This window comes from Herpailurus yagouaroundi, unplaced genomic scaffold (genome assembly GCF_014898765.1).
Source record: "Herpailurus yagouaroundi ecotype Mexico unplaced genomic scaffold, PumYag 253, whole genome shotgun sequence".
NCBI lineage: Eukaryota > Metazoa > Chordata > Mammalia > Carnivora > Felidae > Herpailurus > Herpailurus yagouaroundi.
Window position 1 is genome coordinate 4,502,954 of NW_024412470.1, and position 20,357 is coordinate 4,523,310.

The window sequence follows — 20,357 nt, forward strand, 5'->3', positions numbered from 1 at the left end:
CCCCCCCCCCCCCCCCGCTCTTCTGGCCCTTTCGGTCCCCTGCACCCCCACCCCCCTGCATTGCCCCATGACTTTGCTTTTTGTAACACTGTGTCCCATTTTGGGTCGTGGGCTCCGCCGGCGGAAGGTCAGAAGGGAAGGGGCAGAGCGGTAGTAGGATGGCTGTGTGTGTTTGTGTGGATGAGTTCCTGCCGCTGAGATACTCTTCGGGAGAGATGAGTACAAGAATTTCCCGGACAGCCTCTGTGGCCCTGGGGTTACAGCAGAAACGTTTAAAAGCCGTAGGAAGCCAGCGGCTTTTCATTCCCTTCCTCAAGTCTGGGGCGATAATTCAGGGCAGGTTTTACTTTAAATATCTCTCCTCCTCCTTGGAGTGTCACACGGTGCATTTCTTTGAAGGAAGGATTTGCTGTGTCTTTGATCAAATTGCCCTCAGGAGTTTTTATCTGGATGCAGATGTCCCTGGTGTTTCAACTCTTGAAAACCAAAAGGACCAGATCAGTGGTATTCCCACCTTCTGAAAAGTACAATTGTGTGTGGGTGTCTGTGTGAGTTTCTTTGTGGAAAAGGGTTTGTTCCCCCCCCCCCCCCCCCGCCTCGTTTTTGTTTTGTTTTGTTTTTTTTAAATCCGCATGACTTGTAAATAGGGCCTTGGCTGATTTTCTGACTGCTTTTTAAGGAGCTAGCAGGTACCAAGTTTGGTGGGCCGTCCAGATCTGTCTGGTGGTCTAGTTTAAGTTAGACTCCAGCTCTCAGTGGACCAGTGCCGTCGTATGGTTGGTAACATAAAAATATGAAGTGCTTTGGCGTTCTTAGACAAAAGGTATGCAGGAGAAGACACAAACTCCCCTCTGAAGTGTTGGCGGCTGGTATAAACAGATTATTTAATCTTGGGAGCGCAGGGGAACACAGAAACTTAATATAATTATATGAAGGGAGAAGAAATTCTAGTAAGAGACTATTGTTAGAAGACCTGGGAAGGTATTTCAGAGTGTGCTTTTGTCCTCGCTAGCTTGTCATGCATTTAAAATGGTCAACACGGTGTAAGGCTGCTGCCAGCATAAATTATAACTTCATTTTGCATCATAAGTGTTTTAAAAAATAAATAATTGATGCACAGTTTTGATTGGGACATTGAAGGAGGTCGGGGGTGGGGGGTGAAAAATTTGGTTAAACTTGATCTTCAAGTCAAGTTTTGGTACAGAAATTTTCTAATTGGAACTCTAAAAAGGTTCTTGTCATTCAGTGTGTCATTTCAGTGTGAATGGAAAGTAGGATAGATGATGGATGACCTTTGTGTTTATTAGTAAAACACTGTGTGCTAACCTAGGAAGAGTGGAAAAATACATTGTTTGTATTTTCTTTTGGATTTCCAATAGTAAAGCTCTTTCCATAAGTGTGCGTGAATAAGGTACTTTTTAAGGACATGGGATAGCATTGTAAGAATTGCATCAAGGAATAGCGCAAATTGCAGCATCACAAGTAAGACCCCTGCCCCCCTCCCAAAAAAAAAAAGACCCTAGTGGATTTTTAAGCAAAGCAGTAATTGTGTGATAAATTTTGTTGTACCTTCTGAAAATAATCATGCTGTATAAACACATTCGCTCCGGTTCTGAACATGTTATTTCAAAGTCACGTTTACGGTCTTGTCTTCTGTCCTTGTGTTGTAAATGACTGTATCTCCCCTGCACCTTACTTTATCTAATTCTGATTTTCTCCCAATTGCCTAATCTGTCCCAATTTGTAGAAAGGATTTATTGTTACACTCTGGCTGTTAATTTATCAGTTAATGTGCGCCCAGCTTTGTTTTTGAGCCGGAAGGCATACAGAAGTATTACTTAAGATAAGGCCTCTCCCCTCAAGCAGCTTACCCGAAATATAATCCCGAACAAATCATGTACAGTAGAAAATTGTGTAAATAGGGCTAAATTGGTTTGTGCGTGCCATAGGTGTTTACCAAAGGGACTACCAGAGATGGCTATTAAGTCGTTGCTGTTATGTCTCTGTATTCTCTGGCCTGCAGTAAGTGTCCTAATCCGTTTTTACTCACCTCTCATCAATGAAATAAAGAACAAACCTGCTTGTGAGCTAATATGTTAATGCCAGTAAGACAGTCAAGATGGTCGTTGGCAGTCCTTTTCAGTTCAAGTGACATATTTAAAAAGATGGTTGTGAAAATTTATTTTCATATGACTGTAAAGGTTTCTAGGTTCTTTGAAATATTAAGGACATAACTAAAAATATTCTTTCACTGCTGGAAATGTTTTAAACAGGGCAATTTAAAAAACCATCTTTGTGTGTTATTGTCATTTTCAGCTAATATAAAATTTTGTTTAGTCATGTGAACATATTTGGATTTTGTATTCTTGGGAATATGCAATACCTATCCCATGTGTGTCGCTAATAAATGTTGAGGATAAATTAAGGGTTTCAAAAGAGGAGTGTTACACCACTAATCTCCTGTTACTACCACTGTCTCTAGTAGAGGCAGCAAGAATTGCTTTTCTTTGAGAACATTCTGTGTGTACTTTTTCAGGAGTTCTTTTCTCATGGGTGAAGGGATTTGTGTGTGCATCGGTGGTAGGCCTGAAATGGCTAAATACCACAAGATAACCAATGACGAACTTTTCATGCCATCAACACTTCATAGCCAAGTAGAAAAGGCACGTTACAGATGATAGAATTAATTTATGCAAAATGTGTTTGATTTTAGGTTGGGAAGAATCCAGAAAAAGAATGGGTATTTGAGATTTTTTTTTCTTCTCTTAGATTATGCTTGGTTAGTGCCAGCATGACTGTAGGCAATCTATTACCATTACTTGTAGGTGCTTTTAAATGAAGCAAGATAAATTATTTTTCTGTGTTTCAGAAAAACTCTGATCGTGCTGATTTTTATGAATGCAAAAGGCCCCGACTAGCTTTCTGTGGTGAATTTTAATCAGTATGAAGATAATTGATTTGACCCCTTCTTGGAATGTTTTGGTTAAACTTAACTTTGAATCTTTTAATAATAAAACCTTTGAAGGTGATTCTTTGGATAGATGTGAAACTCACTGTGATGAGTGTAGCAGGTGCTTAGCGTGTATGAGGCGCCATCAGTAGTTTGTGCTGTGGGAATCATTGTTAGTAATGTGAAAAGGCAAGAGAGAACATGCCATTGCCACTACCTTTGGGTACCTGTGCACACCTCACATGTCACAGTACCTATCCTACGGCACTCTCATTGCTGGCTTATTTTGTCCCTTTTATTCTGTATCCCCAGCACCCAGCAGAGCATCTAGTAGTAATCTGTAAGACATCAGTGCAGGAACATTCCCCTTTTGAATTTTTTCATTTATCATCAGATTAAGTTAGTGACACTGGGAAGTTATGGTAAATATTGCATAGTACAGACAGAGGCAGAAGCCTTCAGAAAGTCAACTGACCACCCAAGGTTATGATCTCTGACGTCTTCCACTGTTGCTGCACTCATGCTGTTGCTTCTTAGAGGTGTTTTCTTTTCTTTTTTTTTTTTTTTTTTTTGTTTGTTTTTGTCTTAGAAATTTTAAAAGAATATATGAAATGATATAAAATGCGTTATTAGAGGAAGAACAGGCTATGCCCTGCTCATCTTTATTTTGAAACTTTGCTGTTTTCTCTGTCTCAGGTGCCCTGCTCTTTCCGCCTCATCCCAAACTCACAAATCCCTTAAGGTATGGCTCACGTTTCTAAGAAAAATTCTGACACGGTTGCAGCAAGCAGTGCTCTCTGCTGTAGCTGATCATCGGTCTGTGCACAGTCCACACTTCTGGTCTGACAGTCCATTGTGAGAAAACATCTCTACCTTCTATTCCTTTCTGTCCAAAGTGCTGTTTTTAACTCTTCTTTCTTTAAGCCCAGATTGTTTAAAATCAGCTACGTAGTTTTTGAGTTATTATTTTTTCACCATGTCTTCCTCCTTCTCAGACTTTCCTTTGGATGTCATTTTTCCTTTTCCCAATGAACACCTTTGAAGTTCTTTTGGTGAAGGATAGTTAGCCATAAACTTTGTTTTTTAAATGTGAAATGTATTTTGCCCTTATTATTCAATGATAGTTTTGCTCAGCCTCTAATTCTAAGATGACAGTTATTTTCATTCATTGCTCAGAAGATAGTATTTCATGGTCTGCTGATTTCATTCTGCTCAGAAGTCATCGGCCGGTAGCTAGGTGATCTGTTCCATCCGCCTCTGTAAGAGTCTCTGCTTTTCTTTAGGTGTTGGACTTTACTACAGTGTATTTAGGCGTGGATTTCCTTTTTTCCTTCTTGCTTCCTATGCCTGTGATTTCCTGTTTGTCATTAGTTCTAGATACTTACCAACTGTTATCTTTTTGAAAATAGCCTTGTTTCTGCTCCCTGTGGCAGTTCATTTGGGGAGTCTGATTACATAACGTGAGGCCATAACTCCTCTGTGTGCCTTAACTTCTTACTCATTTTTCCCACATGTTCACTGCCTGTCTGTACTATAAGCTGCACGATTTGTTTGGATTTATCATCTGTGGATTTGTATCTTTCATCACTTCTGAACTGAATCAAGCATGCTCTCTTTAAATATTAACTTATCTCTGTTCTCTCTAGTGTTTCCAGTGCTCTCATTAGATACGTTAAAATTTCTCATTCTATCCTACATATGTCTTAAACTCTCCTTCCCCCCCCCATTTCACTGTTTCCCTATACTATCTGCAACAGTTATGTAATATTTAGATTTATCTTTTAGTTGGCTAAATCTCTTTAGCCGTATTTAAATCAGTTAATCTTTCTGTTAAATTGTGTTCAATTGTGGTAGGCACATAACATGAAATCTACTCTCTTAAACTCCTAAGTACAGTATTGTTAACTGTAGGCTCAATGTTGTATAGCAGGTCTTTAGAACTTTTTCATCTTGCATGACTGAAACTTTATACCATCGAGCAGCAACTCCCCCATTTTCCTCTTTTCCCAGCCCCTGGCAACTACAATTCTACTCTCTGCTTTTATAAGTTTGACTAAGTTAAATGGAATCATGCAGTGTCAATCTTTCTATGATAGGCTAATTTCACTTAGTGTAATGTCCTCGAGGTTCATCCATAATGCAGCATGACAGAATCCCTTCCTTTATGGCAGAAATACTCCATTGAATGTATATCACACATTTCTTTATCCATTCTTCCGTTGATGGACATTTGGGATGTTTTCATAACTTGGCAGTTGTGAGTAATGCTGCAATGAACGTGGGATTGCAAATATCTCTTTGAGATCCTGATTTCAATTCTTTTGAATAAATATCTGGAAATGGATTGCCAGATTATAGGTTCTATTTTAAAAATTTTTTGAGGAACCTCCATATTCTTTTCCATAATGGCCACACCGTTTTACATTCCCACCAACGACGCACAAGGGCTCCAATCTCTCCATATCTTTGTCTGTTTTGTTTTTTGATAATGGCCATCCTAACAGATATGAAGTGATAATCTCGTTGTGGTTTTGATATGCATTTCTCTGATGATTAGTGATGTTGAGCATCTTTTTAAATACCTGTTGGCCATTTAGATGTCTTCTTTGAAGAAATGTCTTCTCACGTCCTTTGTTCATTTTTTTAAAAGAATCAGGGTTTTTTGTTTTTTGTTTTTTTTCTTCAGTTGAATTGTAGGAGTTCCTTACATATTTTGGATACTAACCCCTTTCAGATATATGGTGTATAAATACTTTCTTCCACTCTATAGTTTGTCTTTTCACTGTGAGGATTGTTTCCTTTGCTGTGTAGAAGCTTTTTACTTTGACGTAGTTCCCCACATTTGCACTTTTTGCCTTGATTGCCTGTGATATTTGTGTTATATCCAGGAAATCATTGCCAAGATCATTGTAATGAAGCTTTTCCCCTGTGTTTTCTTTAAGGGATTTTACAGTTTCGGGTGTTATATAAGTCTTTAATGCATTTTGAATTAATTTTTGTGTATGATATAAGAGGTCCAATTTCATTCTTTTGCATGGGGAGATCTGGCTTTCCCAGCACCATTTGTTGAAAAGATTGTCTTTCATTCCTTGTGTATTCGTGGTACTCTTATCAATAAAAGATCATTTAACCATATATACATAGATTTATTCTGTGCTTTCAATTCTCTTCCATTGGTCTGTATGCCTGTCTTTATACCAGTGTCATACTGTTTTGATTATTATAGCAATGTAATATGCTCTGAGGTCCTAACTGTGAGGCCTTCATCTTTGTTCTTCTTTCTCAAGATTGCTTTGGCTATTCAGGGTCCTTGTGGTTCCTTATGAATATTAGGATTTTTTTCTTTTTTTGTAAAAAAAATGGCATTGGGGTTTTGATAGAATTTTGTTGATCTGTAGATCTCTTTGGGTAGGGTGGATATTTTATCAGTGTTACATCTTCCAAATCCTAAACACAGATGTCTTTCCATTTATTTGTGTCTCCTTTAATTTCTTTTAGTGATGTTGTGTAGTTTTCAGGGTAGACATTTTTTTGCTTCATTAGTTAAATTTATTACTAAATATTTCATTCTTTTTAATGCTATTGTAAATGAGGTTGTTTTCTTAATTTTCTTTTCACATCACTTGTTGTTAGTGATTTTTATTTGTTGATTTTGTAGCCTGCAATTTTATTGAATTCGTTTTTAGTTCTTTTTTATTATTTTAGAGGGAGAGAGAGAAAGAGAGGGAAAGAGAGCAGGGGTGAGGGGCAGAGGGAGGGAGGGGGAGAGAGAGAGAGAGAGAGGGAGAATCCCAAGCAGGCTCCATGTTCAGTGCAGAACCCGAACCCGACACAGGGCTCTGGCTCTGTCTCATGACCCTGGGCTGGGACCATGACCTGAGCCAAAATCAAGGGTCAGCTTCTCAACCAACTAAGCCACCCAGATGCCCTGAATTTGTTTGTAATTCTAACAGTTGTTTGTGTTTCTTGGTGGAGGTCATATGGTTTTCTACATATAAAATCATGTCATTTGCAAACAGAGATACTTTTCCTTTTTCCTTTCCAGTGTGTATGGCTTTTATTTCTTTTTCTTGCCAAATTGCTTAGGCAAAATCCTAAGATTTTCAGTACTATGTTGAATATAAGTGGCAAGAGGAGGCATCCTTGTTTTTGATAGCAGAGAATAAGCTTTTGGTTTTCATCATTGAGTATGATGTTAGCTGTGGGCTTTTCATATATGGTATTGATTATGTTGAAGTAATTACCTTCTATTCCTAGTATGTTGAGAGGTTTTGTTTTTTGTTATGATGAAAGGGCATTGAATTTTGTCAAATGCCGTGTCTGCATCAATAGAGATGGTCATGTGATTTTCATCATTTGTTCTGTTAATGTTAATTACACTGATTACCTGTGTTGAACCATCCTTGAATCTTAGGGATAGATCCCATTTGGTCATCATGTATGATTCTTTTAATGTGCTGTTAAATTTGGTTTGCTAATATTTCATCTAGGATTTTTCCATGTATATTCATCAAGGTTATTGGCCTGTGGTTTTCTTGTAGCATCTTTTTCTGGTTTTGGTATGAGAATAATGCTGGCCTCATACAATGACTTAGAAAGTGTTTCCCTCTCCTCAATTTTTGGAAAAGTTTTAGAAAGACTGATGTTGATTCTTCTTTAAATGTTTTATAGAATTTACCAGAAAGCTGTCTGGTCCTGGGCTTTTCTTTGCTGAAAGTTTTTGATTACTGATTCATTCTCCTTACTAGTGTAGATCTGTTCAGATTTTCTTTTTTTCATAGTTCAGTCTTGGTCAATTTTATGTTCTTGGGGATTTCTCCATTTCTTGTAGGTTATCCAACTTGTTGGTATGTAATTAAGGTAGTTTCTGACCATCCTTTCTAATTCTATGGCATAAGTTGTAATGTTTCCTCTGATTTTGTTAGGTTCTTCTCTCTCTCTCTCTCTCTCTCTCTCTCTCTTTTCTTAGTCTGACTAGAGATTCTTTCATTTGTTGATTTTTTTTTCTTCAAAAAACAAATTCTTTGTTGACTTAAAAATTTTTTTCTATTCTGTATTTCATTTATTACCTCTATAATCTTTATTCTGATTTCCCTCTACTAATTTTGGGCTTAGGTTTTTCTTTTTTCTAGTTCCTTGAGGTGGAATTTGAGAACATTCTTTTTGTTTTTTAATCTTTTTTGTTCTTTAATTTTAAGGTCTTTATTGCTATGAACTTCCCACTTAGTACTACTCTTGCTATATCCTGTAAGTTTTTGTATATTCTATTCTATTCTATCCTTTTCTTTTCTTCCTTCCTTCCTTCCTTCCTTCCTTCCTTCCTTCCTTCCTTCCTTTCTTCTCCAATTTGTTACTATTTTACTGATGCCCATGCTCAGGCCTTGACCCATACTAACCCAGTAGGCATAGCTGCTTCTTCCACTGCTGCTTCTTGGTCCTCAGGTTTTCGTCCTTGTTCAGCAGGGCGTGCACGGCATGTGTGTTCTTCAGCCACAGATCCAGGGGCTTGTACTTCTTGTCCTCGTAGAATTTCCTGAGGTTCTCTTTCTGAGTCTGGCTAATGGTGGTGAGAACACGGGTGATGGATTTGCAAACAGCTCAGATCTTGGAGAGCTTGGAAGCCACGCCACCTGTCTCTTCCACAATGCACAACTGGGACAGCTCCACCTTCAGGTCTCCCATCTGTTCAACCAGCTCCTCCTCCTTGCCGCAAAGGTGTGGAGCCTTAATCTTGGCCGTAGCTGCACAATCTGTCCTTGCTGCCGAAGGAAAGAGGATTGTACGTTGTTTTCATTTGTCTCGAGATATTTTATAATTTCTGTCTTGCTTTCTTCCCGACCCAATGGTTGCTCAAGAATATGTTGCTTAATTTTCACACATTTTCCAGTTTTCTTCTGTTGCTGATTTCTAGTTGTATACCATTAGTTTGGATAAGATACTCGGTATAATCTCAGTATTATTAAATTTGCAAGACATGTTTTGTACCTAACATGTGCCCTATCCTGGGAAATTTCTATTTACTTTTGATAAAAATGAGTTCTGCTGCTATTCAGTGAAATGTTCTGAATATGTGTGTTTGGACCTTTTGGTCTGTAGTGTTGTTCAAGTCTTCAGTTTTCTTCTTGATAGCTGTTTGGATGTTCTATCCATGGTTGGAAACGGGTTGATGAAATTTCCAACTGTTACTGTGTTGCTGTCTATTTCTTCCTTCAATTCTGCCAGTATCTGTTTCATACATTTTAAATGTTCTCATGTTGAGTCTATAAACACTTATAATTGTTGTATGTTTTTGGCCCATTGACCACTTTATCATTCTATAATGTTCCTATTTGTCTTTTCTCTGTTTTGTCATTCTTTTGTTTTTCTTAACCTTTCTTGCTGTCTACCTATGTGTTTCGTTGTTATTTTTTTTAATGACATGCTTTGAGTGGTTTTTTTTTTTCCATTTTCTTTTGTATCTTCTCTAGGTATTTTCTGTGTGGTTACCATGGGGCTTACATAAAACATTTTACAGTTATGACAATCTGTTTTAAGCTGATGGCAGCTTAACTTCAATCTCATACAAAAATTCTGCTTTTATTTCTTCCTTCTTCACACTTTATATTGTTGTCACAATTATATCTTTTTGTATTGTGTATCTATTAACATATTTTATAGTTTTAGTTTTATAAATACTTTTGTGTTTTATATGCCAGGATAAAAGTGATTTACATACCATATTACAATATTCTGTGTTTTTGTTTATTTTTCCCATTACCAGTGAAGTTATATTTTCATATGGTTTCCTGTTACTATTTAGTGTCTTTTTGTTCAACTTGAATGACTCCCTTAAGCATTAGGCAGGTCTAGTGGTGATGAACTCTCTCAGCTTTTTTTTTTTTTCCTCTGAAAGCTTTTATTAATTTTTGAAGGACAGTTTTGCTAGATATAGCATTGTTGGCTGGCAAGTTTTTTTTTCCCCCCAGCAGTTTGAATATTTTATTGCACTCTTTCTGGTCTGCCAGTTTTCTTCTGAGAAATCTGTGAATAAGTTTATGAGGGTTCCTTGGTACATGACAAGGAATTTTTATCTTGCTACTTTCAAAATTCTCTCTGACCTTTGACTATATTTGATTATAATGTGTTTTGGTGAGGACATTTTTGGGTTCATCCTGTTTAAATTCTGTTAGGTTTCTTGCATCTGGAAATCTGTATGTCCATTTTCATCCTCATATTTGGGAACTTTTTGGTCATTTTTTAAAAATATAAGCTTTCTGTCTCTTTTTCTCTTTTTTTTTCTGAGACTCCCATAATGCATATATTGCTTTATTTGACAGTATCCTATAATTCCCTTAGACTTTCTTCACTCTTTTTTTCTTTCTTGCTGCTGCTGCTATTATTGTTGCTGTTCTTGTGGCTGGATAATTTCAAAAAAATGTTCAAATTTGCTCATTCTTTCTTCTGCTTGATCTGTGATTGAACCTCCCTAATGAGTTATTGTATTCTTGAGTTGAGTTCCAAAATTTGTTTGGTTATCTTCTATATTTTCAGTTTCTTTGTTGAAATTCTCATTTTGCTCATTTATCATTTCATGACCTCATTGAGCATCTTTATGTCTATCATTCTGAATTCTTTGCCAGGTAATGCATATACCCCTGTTTCTTCAGTGTTGGGTTTTTGTTTTTTTTTTGAAGATTTATTTCCTTCCCTTGATTGGGCCGTTTCCCCCTTTATTTGTGTTCTTTATAACTCTGTTAGTATCCACACATTAAAAAAAATGGCTACCTCTCCCAGTCTTTCTGGACTGGCTTAATAACGGAAAGATTTTTTTTTTAAGTTTTACTTATTTATTTTTTGAGAGAGAGAGAATATCAAGCAGACTCCACATTGTTGGCACAGAGCCCAGTGCAGGGCTCGAACTCACAAACCTTGAGATGTGACCTGAGCCGAAATCAGGAGTCGGCTGTCTAACTTACTGAGCCACCCAGGCGGCCCCTTACATTGAAAGATCTTCGCCTTTCAGTCCAGCTGGAGATTCTCAAGGCTCTCAAACCTTTCCTGTAGATGTGTCTTTCCTGGATGTGTGCTTGTAGATGCCTGATTAGAGGGATTTCCTGGTTGTGTTTTTTAGGAGCTGTAAGCTCTTGCTCCCTCTGGTGTCTGTCTGCTGTACTGTGGTTCTTCTGAAACCGCAGCATCCTGAGCAGCCCGTGTTGTTCTCACCATACCCCTACCCCCGGCATCTAGCATATGCTGGTTCCCGTCAGCACCCTGTGTTGAGCTGGACACAAACTAGTGGAGTGTTGGATGCATGTTCCACTCTTCTCTTTCCTCATTGTTAAATTTGTAATTTCATGAATTTTATTTTTCATTCTCAAAGTTCTAAATTTTTCCCTCAAACCAGTCTGGACTAGTTTATAGTTTTTTGGTCTTTGCTTGTTTTTGTGATTTCATCTTCATTTCCTTAAACATTCAATATGTATTTACTTCCTGTATCTGGAAATTCCACTATATGAAGTCCCTGGGGCTTTAGCCTTATGGTTTGTGTCTGCTGATTCTCATTCCCTGTGGCTTGTTTTTTTCTGTATTTGCTGGTCTTTGTGGGTGAACTCGTATTTGCCTGAGTTTTATCTGTGTGAAACTTGGGGGTCTGAACTGAGGATGACTTCTAGAGAGGATTTGTTTTGCTCCTACTGGGAGCCCCTGCTGACCTGGGACATTTTTTTTTTAAGGTTTTATTTTTAAGTAATCTCTACTTCCCACATGAGGCTCAAACTTACAACCCCGAGATCAAGAGTCTCACGTGCTTTACTGACTGAGCCAGCCAGGAGCCCCTGACCTGGGACATTACAGTCTCCTAAAGGTGTCCCAAACTCAATGAAGGAGTTTTAAGTTCAGCTCTCCAGTGTTGTAGTAGGTCCCAAGCTTAGTATGTGGACCCCAGGGCAGTGCTGGGTTTTGTAATTGCTTTCAGCTGGAGATTTTAAATGTTTGTTTATTTTTCCCTTGGATGTTTCTCTTCAAGCTCATCAGTACACTTTTAAAAAAGTGTGTTTTTTCTTGGAGAACCTTTCACACTATCTTGCCTACTGTACTACAGAGACACTGGAATAAGCTTTTTGAAAATGGGTGTTCAGAAATGTCCATACTTGTTTGATTTTACTACCCTTAATTATATGTCATTTCTAAAATTCTCATATCTACACACTTAAACATGTAGACAACTTTCTAACCTGTTTATAAATCTTCTAGGTCAAAAATCTTAGTAGATTTTGGAAACCATTTGTTACAGATATTTAAGTGATTAATTTTCAAAAACTGCTGATTGTCCTCAGGAAGGTGCCCTACTAACATGACTTGTATAAAAAATTGTCACATAGTTGGTGAATGAATTGAAATATGAATACAGTCATTGATGAAGTCAAGTGTCAACATAAACAGAACTTATAATCAGGCCTTCAGATCTCAGTATCACAAATTGGTAAGCCAAGATTTAAAAAATCAAGAAATCTATTAATATTGCATAGTGATATTTTTATTAATCACTGAAAAGTTGGTCCCATTGAAATTTAATCTGTTTCCCCAAATTTTCATCTTTTTGGTATTATCTGTATTTAATGTATATAATCTGTTAGTAGAATAGTACATAATGTGGTATATGTAACTATTCCTATAGTAGCCCATACTTAAAACTTTTAAAGATGCGGTAATTGATCTAAAGTTTGGAGACCATTCTGTGCCATAGAGTTTAGCATTGTTCTAGAATTCTCTATGTGTAAACTTTTTCTTCCTAACTAAATTGAAAATACTTTGAAGTCAAGAACTTTTTTTTTTATTTTTTATTAAAAAAATTTTTTTTCCAATATTTATTTTTGAGAGACAGAGCATGAGTAGGGAAGGGGCAGAGAGAGAGGGAGATACAGAATTCAAAGCAGGCTCCAGGCTCTGAGCTGTCAGCACAGAGCCTGACACGGGGCTCAAACCCACGAACTGTGAGATCATGACCTGGGCTGAAGTCAGACGCCCAACCGACTGAGTCAGCCAGGCGCCCCAGGAACTACTTTTTTTTTTTTTTAATGTTTATTTATTTTGAGAGAGACAGGGAGAGAGCGTGAGTGGGGGAGGGGCAGGGGGAGAGAGAGAGAGAGAGAGAGAGAGAGAGAGAGAGAGAGAGAGAGAGTCCGTCCCACATAGGCTCCACGCTGTCAGCACAGAGCCTGACACAGGATTCAACCCACAAACTGTAAGAGCATGACCTGAGTCGAAATCAACCCACTGAGCTACTCAGGTACCCCAGGGACTACTACCAATATTACTTCTGTGTATCCTATATTACCTACCATAGTATTTGGTGTATTTTTGGCACTCAGCAATTTAATAAATCAAGGTCTAGTTTATTGATTCATTCTCAACTATAGTGAGTTTATGAGCCAGCTTGGGAGATCATTTCAAATTCACATTCCCTAACTCCTGCTCTGTCCCACTCTGTATTCTGAGTTAGTTTCTCTAGGGTGAGATCGCAGACTTCCTCTTTGTAAACTTCTCAGTGATTCTGATGCTGGTGTTCACTGGCCAGGCTTTGAAAAAACCGTGATTTATGTGATGATGATGAAAATGATTGCATTGTAATAAACCTCACCTTTTGGTTAAAATGAAAAAAGGCATTATGGTTGCTGGTTATGTTCTAGAAAGTGGGGTTGGAGAAGTGATAAATCAATCCTTCCAGTGGGTGGTGACAGCGGTAGAAAACAACAGGGAATTGTCTGTCTCGGAGGTAATCAGGTACACGTGCGTGGTATTTGTAGGTGTAAGATTGATGAAGGAGGTAATGAGGAACTTCATGTTCCTCCCTTTTTCCAGCATTATGTGCTCAACCGTATTGGGGGAGGCCGTAGCATCAAAATAAAGGGGTTCACGGCGTGGTGCCCTTTCTTTTGAGAAAGTATTATTTAATACTGTTTTGACCACTGTATTGGTTTAGTTCAGGTTGTAAACAAATCAGAAGCTAAGCAATAGTCCAAGGTTTTAATGAGCTACCTGTAAAGAATATAGTAATAAGTTTATTTCAAATGTTTAAAGCATGGCTACCTTTTATTTTGGAATCAACAGCGCTTTCACAATTTCAAAGGAGGGTTTGCTTTTATTTCCTTTTCTGTTTGTTTCATGTCAACCGGAGACGATAGGGATACAAAGGCAAATGAAACCTGTTCCTGCTCTGAGGGCCTCAGAGCCTGACGGGGAGATAGACACAGAGACAAACAAGTGCAGTAGAAAGTTACAGTCCTTGTCACCTGAGTGATCAGAACGCGGAATAAAGAAGGCTGGTGGGGGGGGGGAGTGGGGGGGGCGGGGAGCCCAAGAACGGTTCGTAGCCTTTGAACTAAGGCTTGAACCATAAGTACTCCTTTGCCAGGTGGCTCTGTGGGAAGCAGAAGAGGACACTGGGCTAGAGGAGCATTGTGCACAGAGGCCCTGAGTGTGGGGTTGAGAGGAGGGGGCAGCAGCCCAGGGGAGCATTAGTGAGAGGACCAGGCAGGGCCTTGGCTGTCTCCGCAAGAGCTGGTCCTGGAGACAGTGGTAGCCTGTGGATGATTGAAGTAAGGGGCCAACACTACTAGATTTGTATTCTGTATTCCTGAGTGTTTTAGAAATACACTCGTTTTTAAATCTAGTGACCTGGGCACCTGGCTGGCTCAGTTGGTAGAGTGTGTGACTCTTGATCTTGGGATTGTGAGTTCATGCCCCACGTTGGGTATAGAGATTACATAAAATCTTTTTTAAAAATTTCCTCTTAAAATGAATTTGAGACCTCCTTTCTCAAGGTTCACTAAACAGCTTTTAATGTAGTATTTATAAGAACTTGATTTGGCATTATCAGGAGAAGGGTTTAGTAAAGGGGAGGTGCCAATGCCAGCGACAAAGACTCTTCTTGAACCAAACTTCAGGTGGCTCCTCGGGGCCATTTTCTCAGCTAGGTTTTGACCTTGGCCTTCATGTCTGCCCTGTCTTTGCCAGGCCTGCACAGTCTCATCTTGGCAAGAATTCTACTAAGTCAGTTAAGTGAGAATTCCCCCCACGTTTGATGTCTGACCGCCCTGGGTATCCAATCAAGTTCCTCGCCCCCCAACGTTGATGTCCTCGAAGTTGTTGGCCTGCTTCAGCAAGGATTCTCTTAGACCAGTTTAGCAGGAATCCCCTGACCCTGAGGTCTCCTCTTAGTAATTTTCCATCCACTCACCTCCTCGCTTGGTGCCACGACTGAATCCCCAGCTGTCTTTACCATAATCAGAACTGATCTCTCTCCCCTATCATCATAGCCCTGCTGTAATAATGTTGAATAAAACCTTCCTTACCACTTAACAAGTGTAAGAATAATTATTTCTTTTTAACACCAGTTAAGGAAAGATTCACATTGCCTTATGAAATGCCATACACACCGCACTGTGGTAGAATGTATTGGGAGTAAGGTGAGCGAAGCCCACAGTAACCATAAAAGTACTGGTGGACCAGAAAGGAGAGCCTGCCCAGACTTAGGGCAGAGGGTAGAATGACCTAAAGGGACTAGGACAGGGATTTAGCTAAGGCTACGGTTGGTAATTCATCATTCTTTCATGGTGTCCTGTCTCTGATTTTGACAAGTGGTGACCACAGTTGACCCCAGGGAGATGATTATTTAGCCGGGTTATCTTGGAAAAGTCACTTAAGCTCTCTTTCTTCTTTCTGATGCTTACTGGTACATCTCATTTTCATATTTACCTATAAACCTGGCATGCTCTTCTCTGTAGAGATTACTAATGGAATGGCAGTACTAAGTCATGGCAGTGATCCTTCTGGCCACTCTCAATTCTGTTTTCTGCTTAAATAACAAAAACTGGAGGGAAATAAATTACGTACCAGTGGCCACTTGTTTAAACTCCGGGAATTAACTTTTCAGTAAATTCTTAAGCACAGATACCCCGAGGACATTCTAAGTAGGAAAGCCTTGAGTTGAGAAGGTTGATAACCAGCCTGGGTGATTGTCTCAGCCTTTCTCTTTTCCCTTCCTCTCCTGGAAGGGAGAGAAATCAAGGGGAGGGAAGAGTGTGTCGGGAAGGAGACTGTGTTCTCTGTTCTGCCAGAAGTGAATTATTCATCATGCTCCTGGTTCTAGCTCGAATGGGCTTTGTGACAGTACTTTCAAAGTGTACTGACTGTGATTTCCTTAAACCTGTCCCACATATAATGCTGCACACTGTTTGGGACCGAGAGCCCCAGCTCTGAGCCAGCCGCAGTGTGTGGCATGATTGGCTTTCAGAAGTGACTGCAATTTCTTGCTGTGTTGTACAGAGAAGAGCAAGAATATGTCAGTAAAATACATTCCCTCTCAAAGTACTTTAGCAAGGTGCTGCGCGCGTAGTAGCTGCTTGATGAGCGTTTAGTAAATAGATACAATTCAGATTCACTCATTCTCTGGCAAATTTTGAAGTACTTCACGAGTCTACCGCGTAGACACGGTATTTACCTTTTACATTCTGGTCATTTTTCAATGAATGACGTGTTTTGCAGACAGATTTCCTTTCACCCCTGGTGTTCATGTTCATAACTGAAAGTCATCAATTAAATTTTTATTGTACTTTAAAATTTTTATTCAGAAAATGAATGTATTGACATTTAAGTTGATATGAATATTAGCTTATGTTAGGGGATAATTACTGGATCTTGTTAGATTTACTAAATATATCAGAACCTGAAGGGCTTAGAATAAAGCTTTGACTGCTAGAGTGTTAAATCAAATCAAATCTAAAGATTTAAAGAACAAACATCCATTGTAATTTCTGGCACAAGTTTGCTGTTAGGTTTTTGTACTCGTGGGAGTGAAAGAACTAGGAAGTTTCTGAAAGAATTTAATACCGTATTTTTAGATATAATTTAAGCAGATGTTTTCTTTTATCCCCAGGGGACTCAGTCGTGTTGGCTCATAATATCTTCTGGCAAGCCGTAGTGAAAGACCTCCCAAAGGAGTTTTTTGGGGGCAGGGGAGTATCTTAGGAAGGAGTGCCTCTAGAAATAAAATGCGGGCTCGGCCACCCTCTGTCTGCCCCCTGAAGGGGAGTGATTGCCCTTTGTAATACCCCAATTCAGATGTAAAGCGGTGTAACTTCTTGGTTAAGGGCACATGCTCTGAAGTCAGACTTGGTGGGTTCAGATCCCAGCTCTGCCACTTATTAGCTCTATGATCTTGGGAAGCCACTTATTTTCTTTATTGCTCTGGCTCTTTATCTGTAAAATGTAATAACAGCAGTGACTGCTTTTGAGGCTGTCGTGAGGTTTAGACGACTGAATACATCTCAGAGCAATGCCTGGCACCTAGTGGAAGGCACCTGTGTTAACTGCTCCTGCCGTTGTGGTGGTGGCACATTTAGATAAAGGAGGTAAATATGCCAGGGTTTTAAGTGTTTACCTCAGAGCTACTGGATCATACATGATTTTCATTTCTTTTAATGCCTGTATTTTAAGCCATGGGTTTATATTCCTTTTTATACCCAAAATTATGAATTTATAATGTGAAGTATAACTTTATGGTTTACTAGAATACTTGTATTAAGTTTAAGAAAGCCAAGTGGGAAGCCAGATTACCTGCAGGTGGCTTGCTGAACAAGGTATTGGCAGGGTACAGAGGATAGTTGTGTAGTGACATCAATGTTCTCAGTGGGTACAGACATACCTGTAGGGTTGTGTAATGCTTAAGAGCACCGACTTGTAGACAGGACTCCCAGGGGTTGATTTCTTCCCAGCTTAGTCATTGATAAGGTGTATAACATTAGGCAGGTTTCCTTATCTCTAAAATGAGAATAATACATACTTGGTTGGGTGGATTGTTGGTTTTCAGTTATTAGGTGTATATTACAAACTTTGCAATAGCAGGTGTTCAGTGACGGTACCAAAGAAACAAAGAATTCAAACAAACGCGTTGAGGAAGTTCACATTGCTCATCGAGATACATTTCTTCTCTTTCCCCATGGTAAAGAAATGCGCAACTCAACTCATGTTCTTTGGGGTTCCCTTTTTCCCATGCTCACCATTTTCTTCATGTCAATACATCCATTCTTTAGGCCAAGTACAAATATAGTTGGATTGATTACTGCTTTAAACATGCTAATGGAATCTCTCTCTCGAGACTGCATTGATTTTATTGAACCCAAATATAAAGACAAGTCTTAAATCAGACATTTGCATGTTGAAGATAAGTTTGATGTCCTTGTGTATGCTGGAATATAGTATCTTCTTTTGTCTTTTCTGAATCGTAGTGCTTATATTTTTTGCCTCTAGAAGTTACAGAAAAAGCTTGCTAAGCAAGGTTTTGGTGGAGTTATGAAAAGTTCTTCTAATTTTATTTGGGTGCTGCTTTGGAGTCTGATATTACGAGGCTGAAATCCATAGTGCCATCAGTCAGGAAGGAGCGATGAATGTGATGGGAGAGAACGGGACACAGTGGAGTCGATGAGGACAAAAGGGAACTCGTTTCTCTCTCTCACTGCTTTCCAAGCTCTAAGAGGGTGACCGGCAGGCTGAGCTGATGGCCTTCATCACAGGGCTGCTTGAGCACCTGGACCGGGATTCACAGCAGCCAAAGCAGGTGCTCCAGCAGGAGTTGGAGAGCTTCGAAGCCCGATGACTGCACCCTGCTTGCAAGACGTGCCAACAGATCATCTAAACCAGGCGTGAGCTGCAGCTGTGTCTGGTGCAGCGCTGACCTTCAGAGCGTATAAACGACCACTGTTTTAGTTCTGCCTGCCAGATCTTCGGCAAGTTTCTTGTGTCCAGTATTACCCAGGACCATAGAGGGAAGAGACTTTGGGGCAATAGAATTCCAGCTTGGCTAAATTTACATTCTAGACACCATCACAGCCCACCCCATGGCACCTCGGCCATCCCTTAGAAGTATGGGGTTTGGCCACACTTCTCTTAGCCATACCTTCTGAACGAAGGTAATAGCAAAATTACGCTTTTGCCTGATATGACGCAACTATTCTAGGTATATGAAAAACACGCTAACCCTCTCCTCGAAAGAAGATACGAAGTCCCTTTAGCCATCTTTGGGTGATGTTCGTTTCTCTTCTGAGTCCCACTCTTGTTCTTGTACCTTGTAACCTCAGTACTGAAATACAGAGTTAGCTAATGTTAACACTTCAATGTTGGGTGATAGGCAAATGGGGAAAGGGAATAGAAAGAAAGAAAGAATTGGTTAATTTATACACAGATATGTTCATACCAAAATAAGAGAGACTTATTGCAGTCCTTATTTCTGCAACTGGTCACGTGGTCACAGATGGTGTTTATAATGACCTTCTTCTACTAATTCCGTGTTGTATTTGTGCTCAACAAATGCCTCAGCTGCTTATAATTCCTTGCCTGGGGAGGTAACCCCAGACTTGATTCCTGAAAAGTCTGGGCCGTCAGAAATCATGCCTCCATTGGGTTATCGTAATTTTCCATTGACTTGTCTCAGGACAAGGGAGAAATAAGAGGTGCCCTAGAGGATCTCGTGCATTTAAACATACTCCTCCCTAAGCCGTTATGCAATAGCAACCCAATTTCCCCTTTATAGTCAGGATCAGTCACCTCAGCCGGTATAATAACCCTCTTCTTGGTCTACTTATTCACTGCCATGAAGCAGTCTCAACTTGCAACGTAATGGACCATTACTGTGATCCCTGGTGGAAGCATTCCTCCCTTAGGTACTAAGATATCTATGCTAGTAGAACATAAAGTTGTAGGGGCTAGAAAGAAAAAATTTTCTGATGGGTCATTAAGAGTGATAGCGAGAGGAGATATTCCAATTTCTATCTCTTGATTCCTAGACCTATGAATCCTGGCTATGGGAGAAATAGCCCTGTGTATTAGTCCCTGACTCAGAGTACATGTTGTATCCTGGAAGATGTTACCCCAGCCCTGCAAGGTGTTGTCACCCAGCTGGCATCATAACAGTCTTTAAAAGGCCTTTTCGCTGGTTCTCAAGCCAGCTGCTTCAGGGTATTGTGCATATAATAAGAACAGTGTAGTCTCCCAGCATGAACCCATTGCCATGCTTCGTTTGCCATAACATTAGTTCCTTGCTTAGAAGCAATGCTGTGTGGAATATCATGATGGTGAACTATGTATACTGTAAGTCTCCCCGTGGTGGTTTTGCCATAAGTATTAGGATTAGGGAAGGCATCTTCATATCTGCAGCAAGTGTTTATTCCAGTGAGATTAAAACACTGCCCCTTCTGTGCTGAAAGTAGTCTAATTCAATCAACCTGCCACCAGGTAACTGGCTGACCTCACCCCTTCCTCCTGGCACTTGTCATTTGGGGAGCTCAGTCTTAACTCTCTGCAGTTGGCAGATTAGCCTTGGTGAGTGTTAGTCCATGTTGCTAGGCAGATGAGTGGCTGGAGAACGGCTGAT

General features: G+C 39.5%; 1 protein-coding gene and 1 pseudogene across 1 annotated transcript in view; one reads left to right on the forward strand and one right to left on the reverse strand.

The window, feature by feature from the left end:
- The first annotated feature begins 158 nt into the window (after positions 1–158).
- MARK1 (microtubule affinity regulating kinase 1) overlaps positions 159–20,357 on the forward strand; it is a 120,658-nt gene continuing 100,459 nt past the window's right edge. Inside the window, exons 1-2 of the mRNA XM_040460962.1 lie at positions 159–504; positions 3,562–3,692. Coding sequence (XP_040316896.1) covers positions 159–504; positions 3,562–3,692 — 477 coding nt within the window. The remainder of the gene's footprint in view (positions 505–3,561; positions 3,693–20,357) is intronic.
- LOC121020905 (60S ribosomal protein L35-like) lies at positions 8,238–8,737 on the reverse strand (annotated as a pseudogene).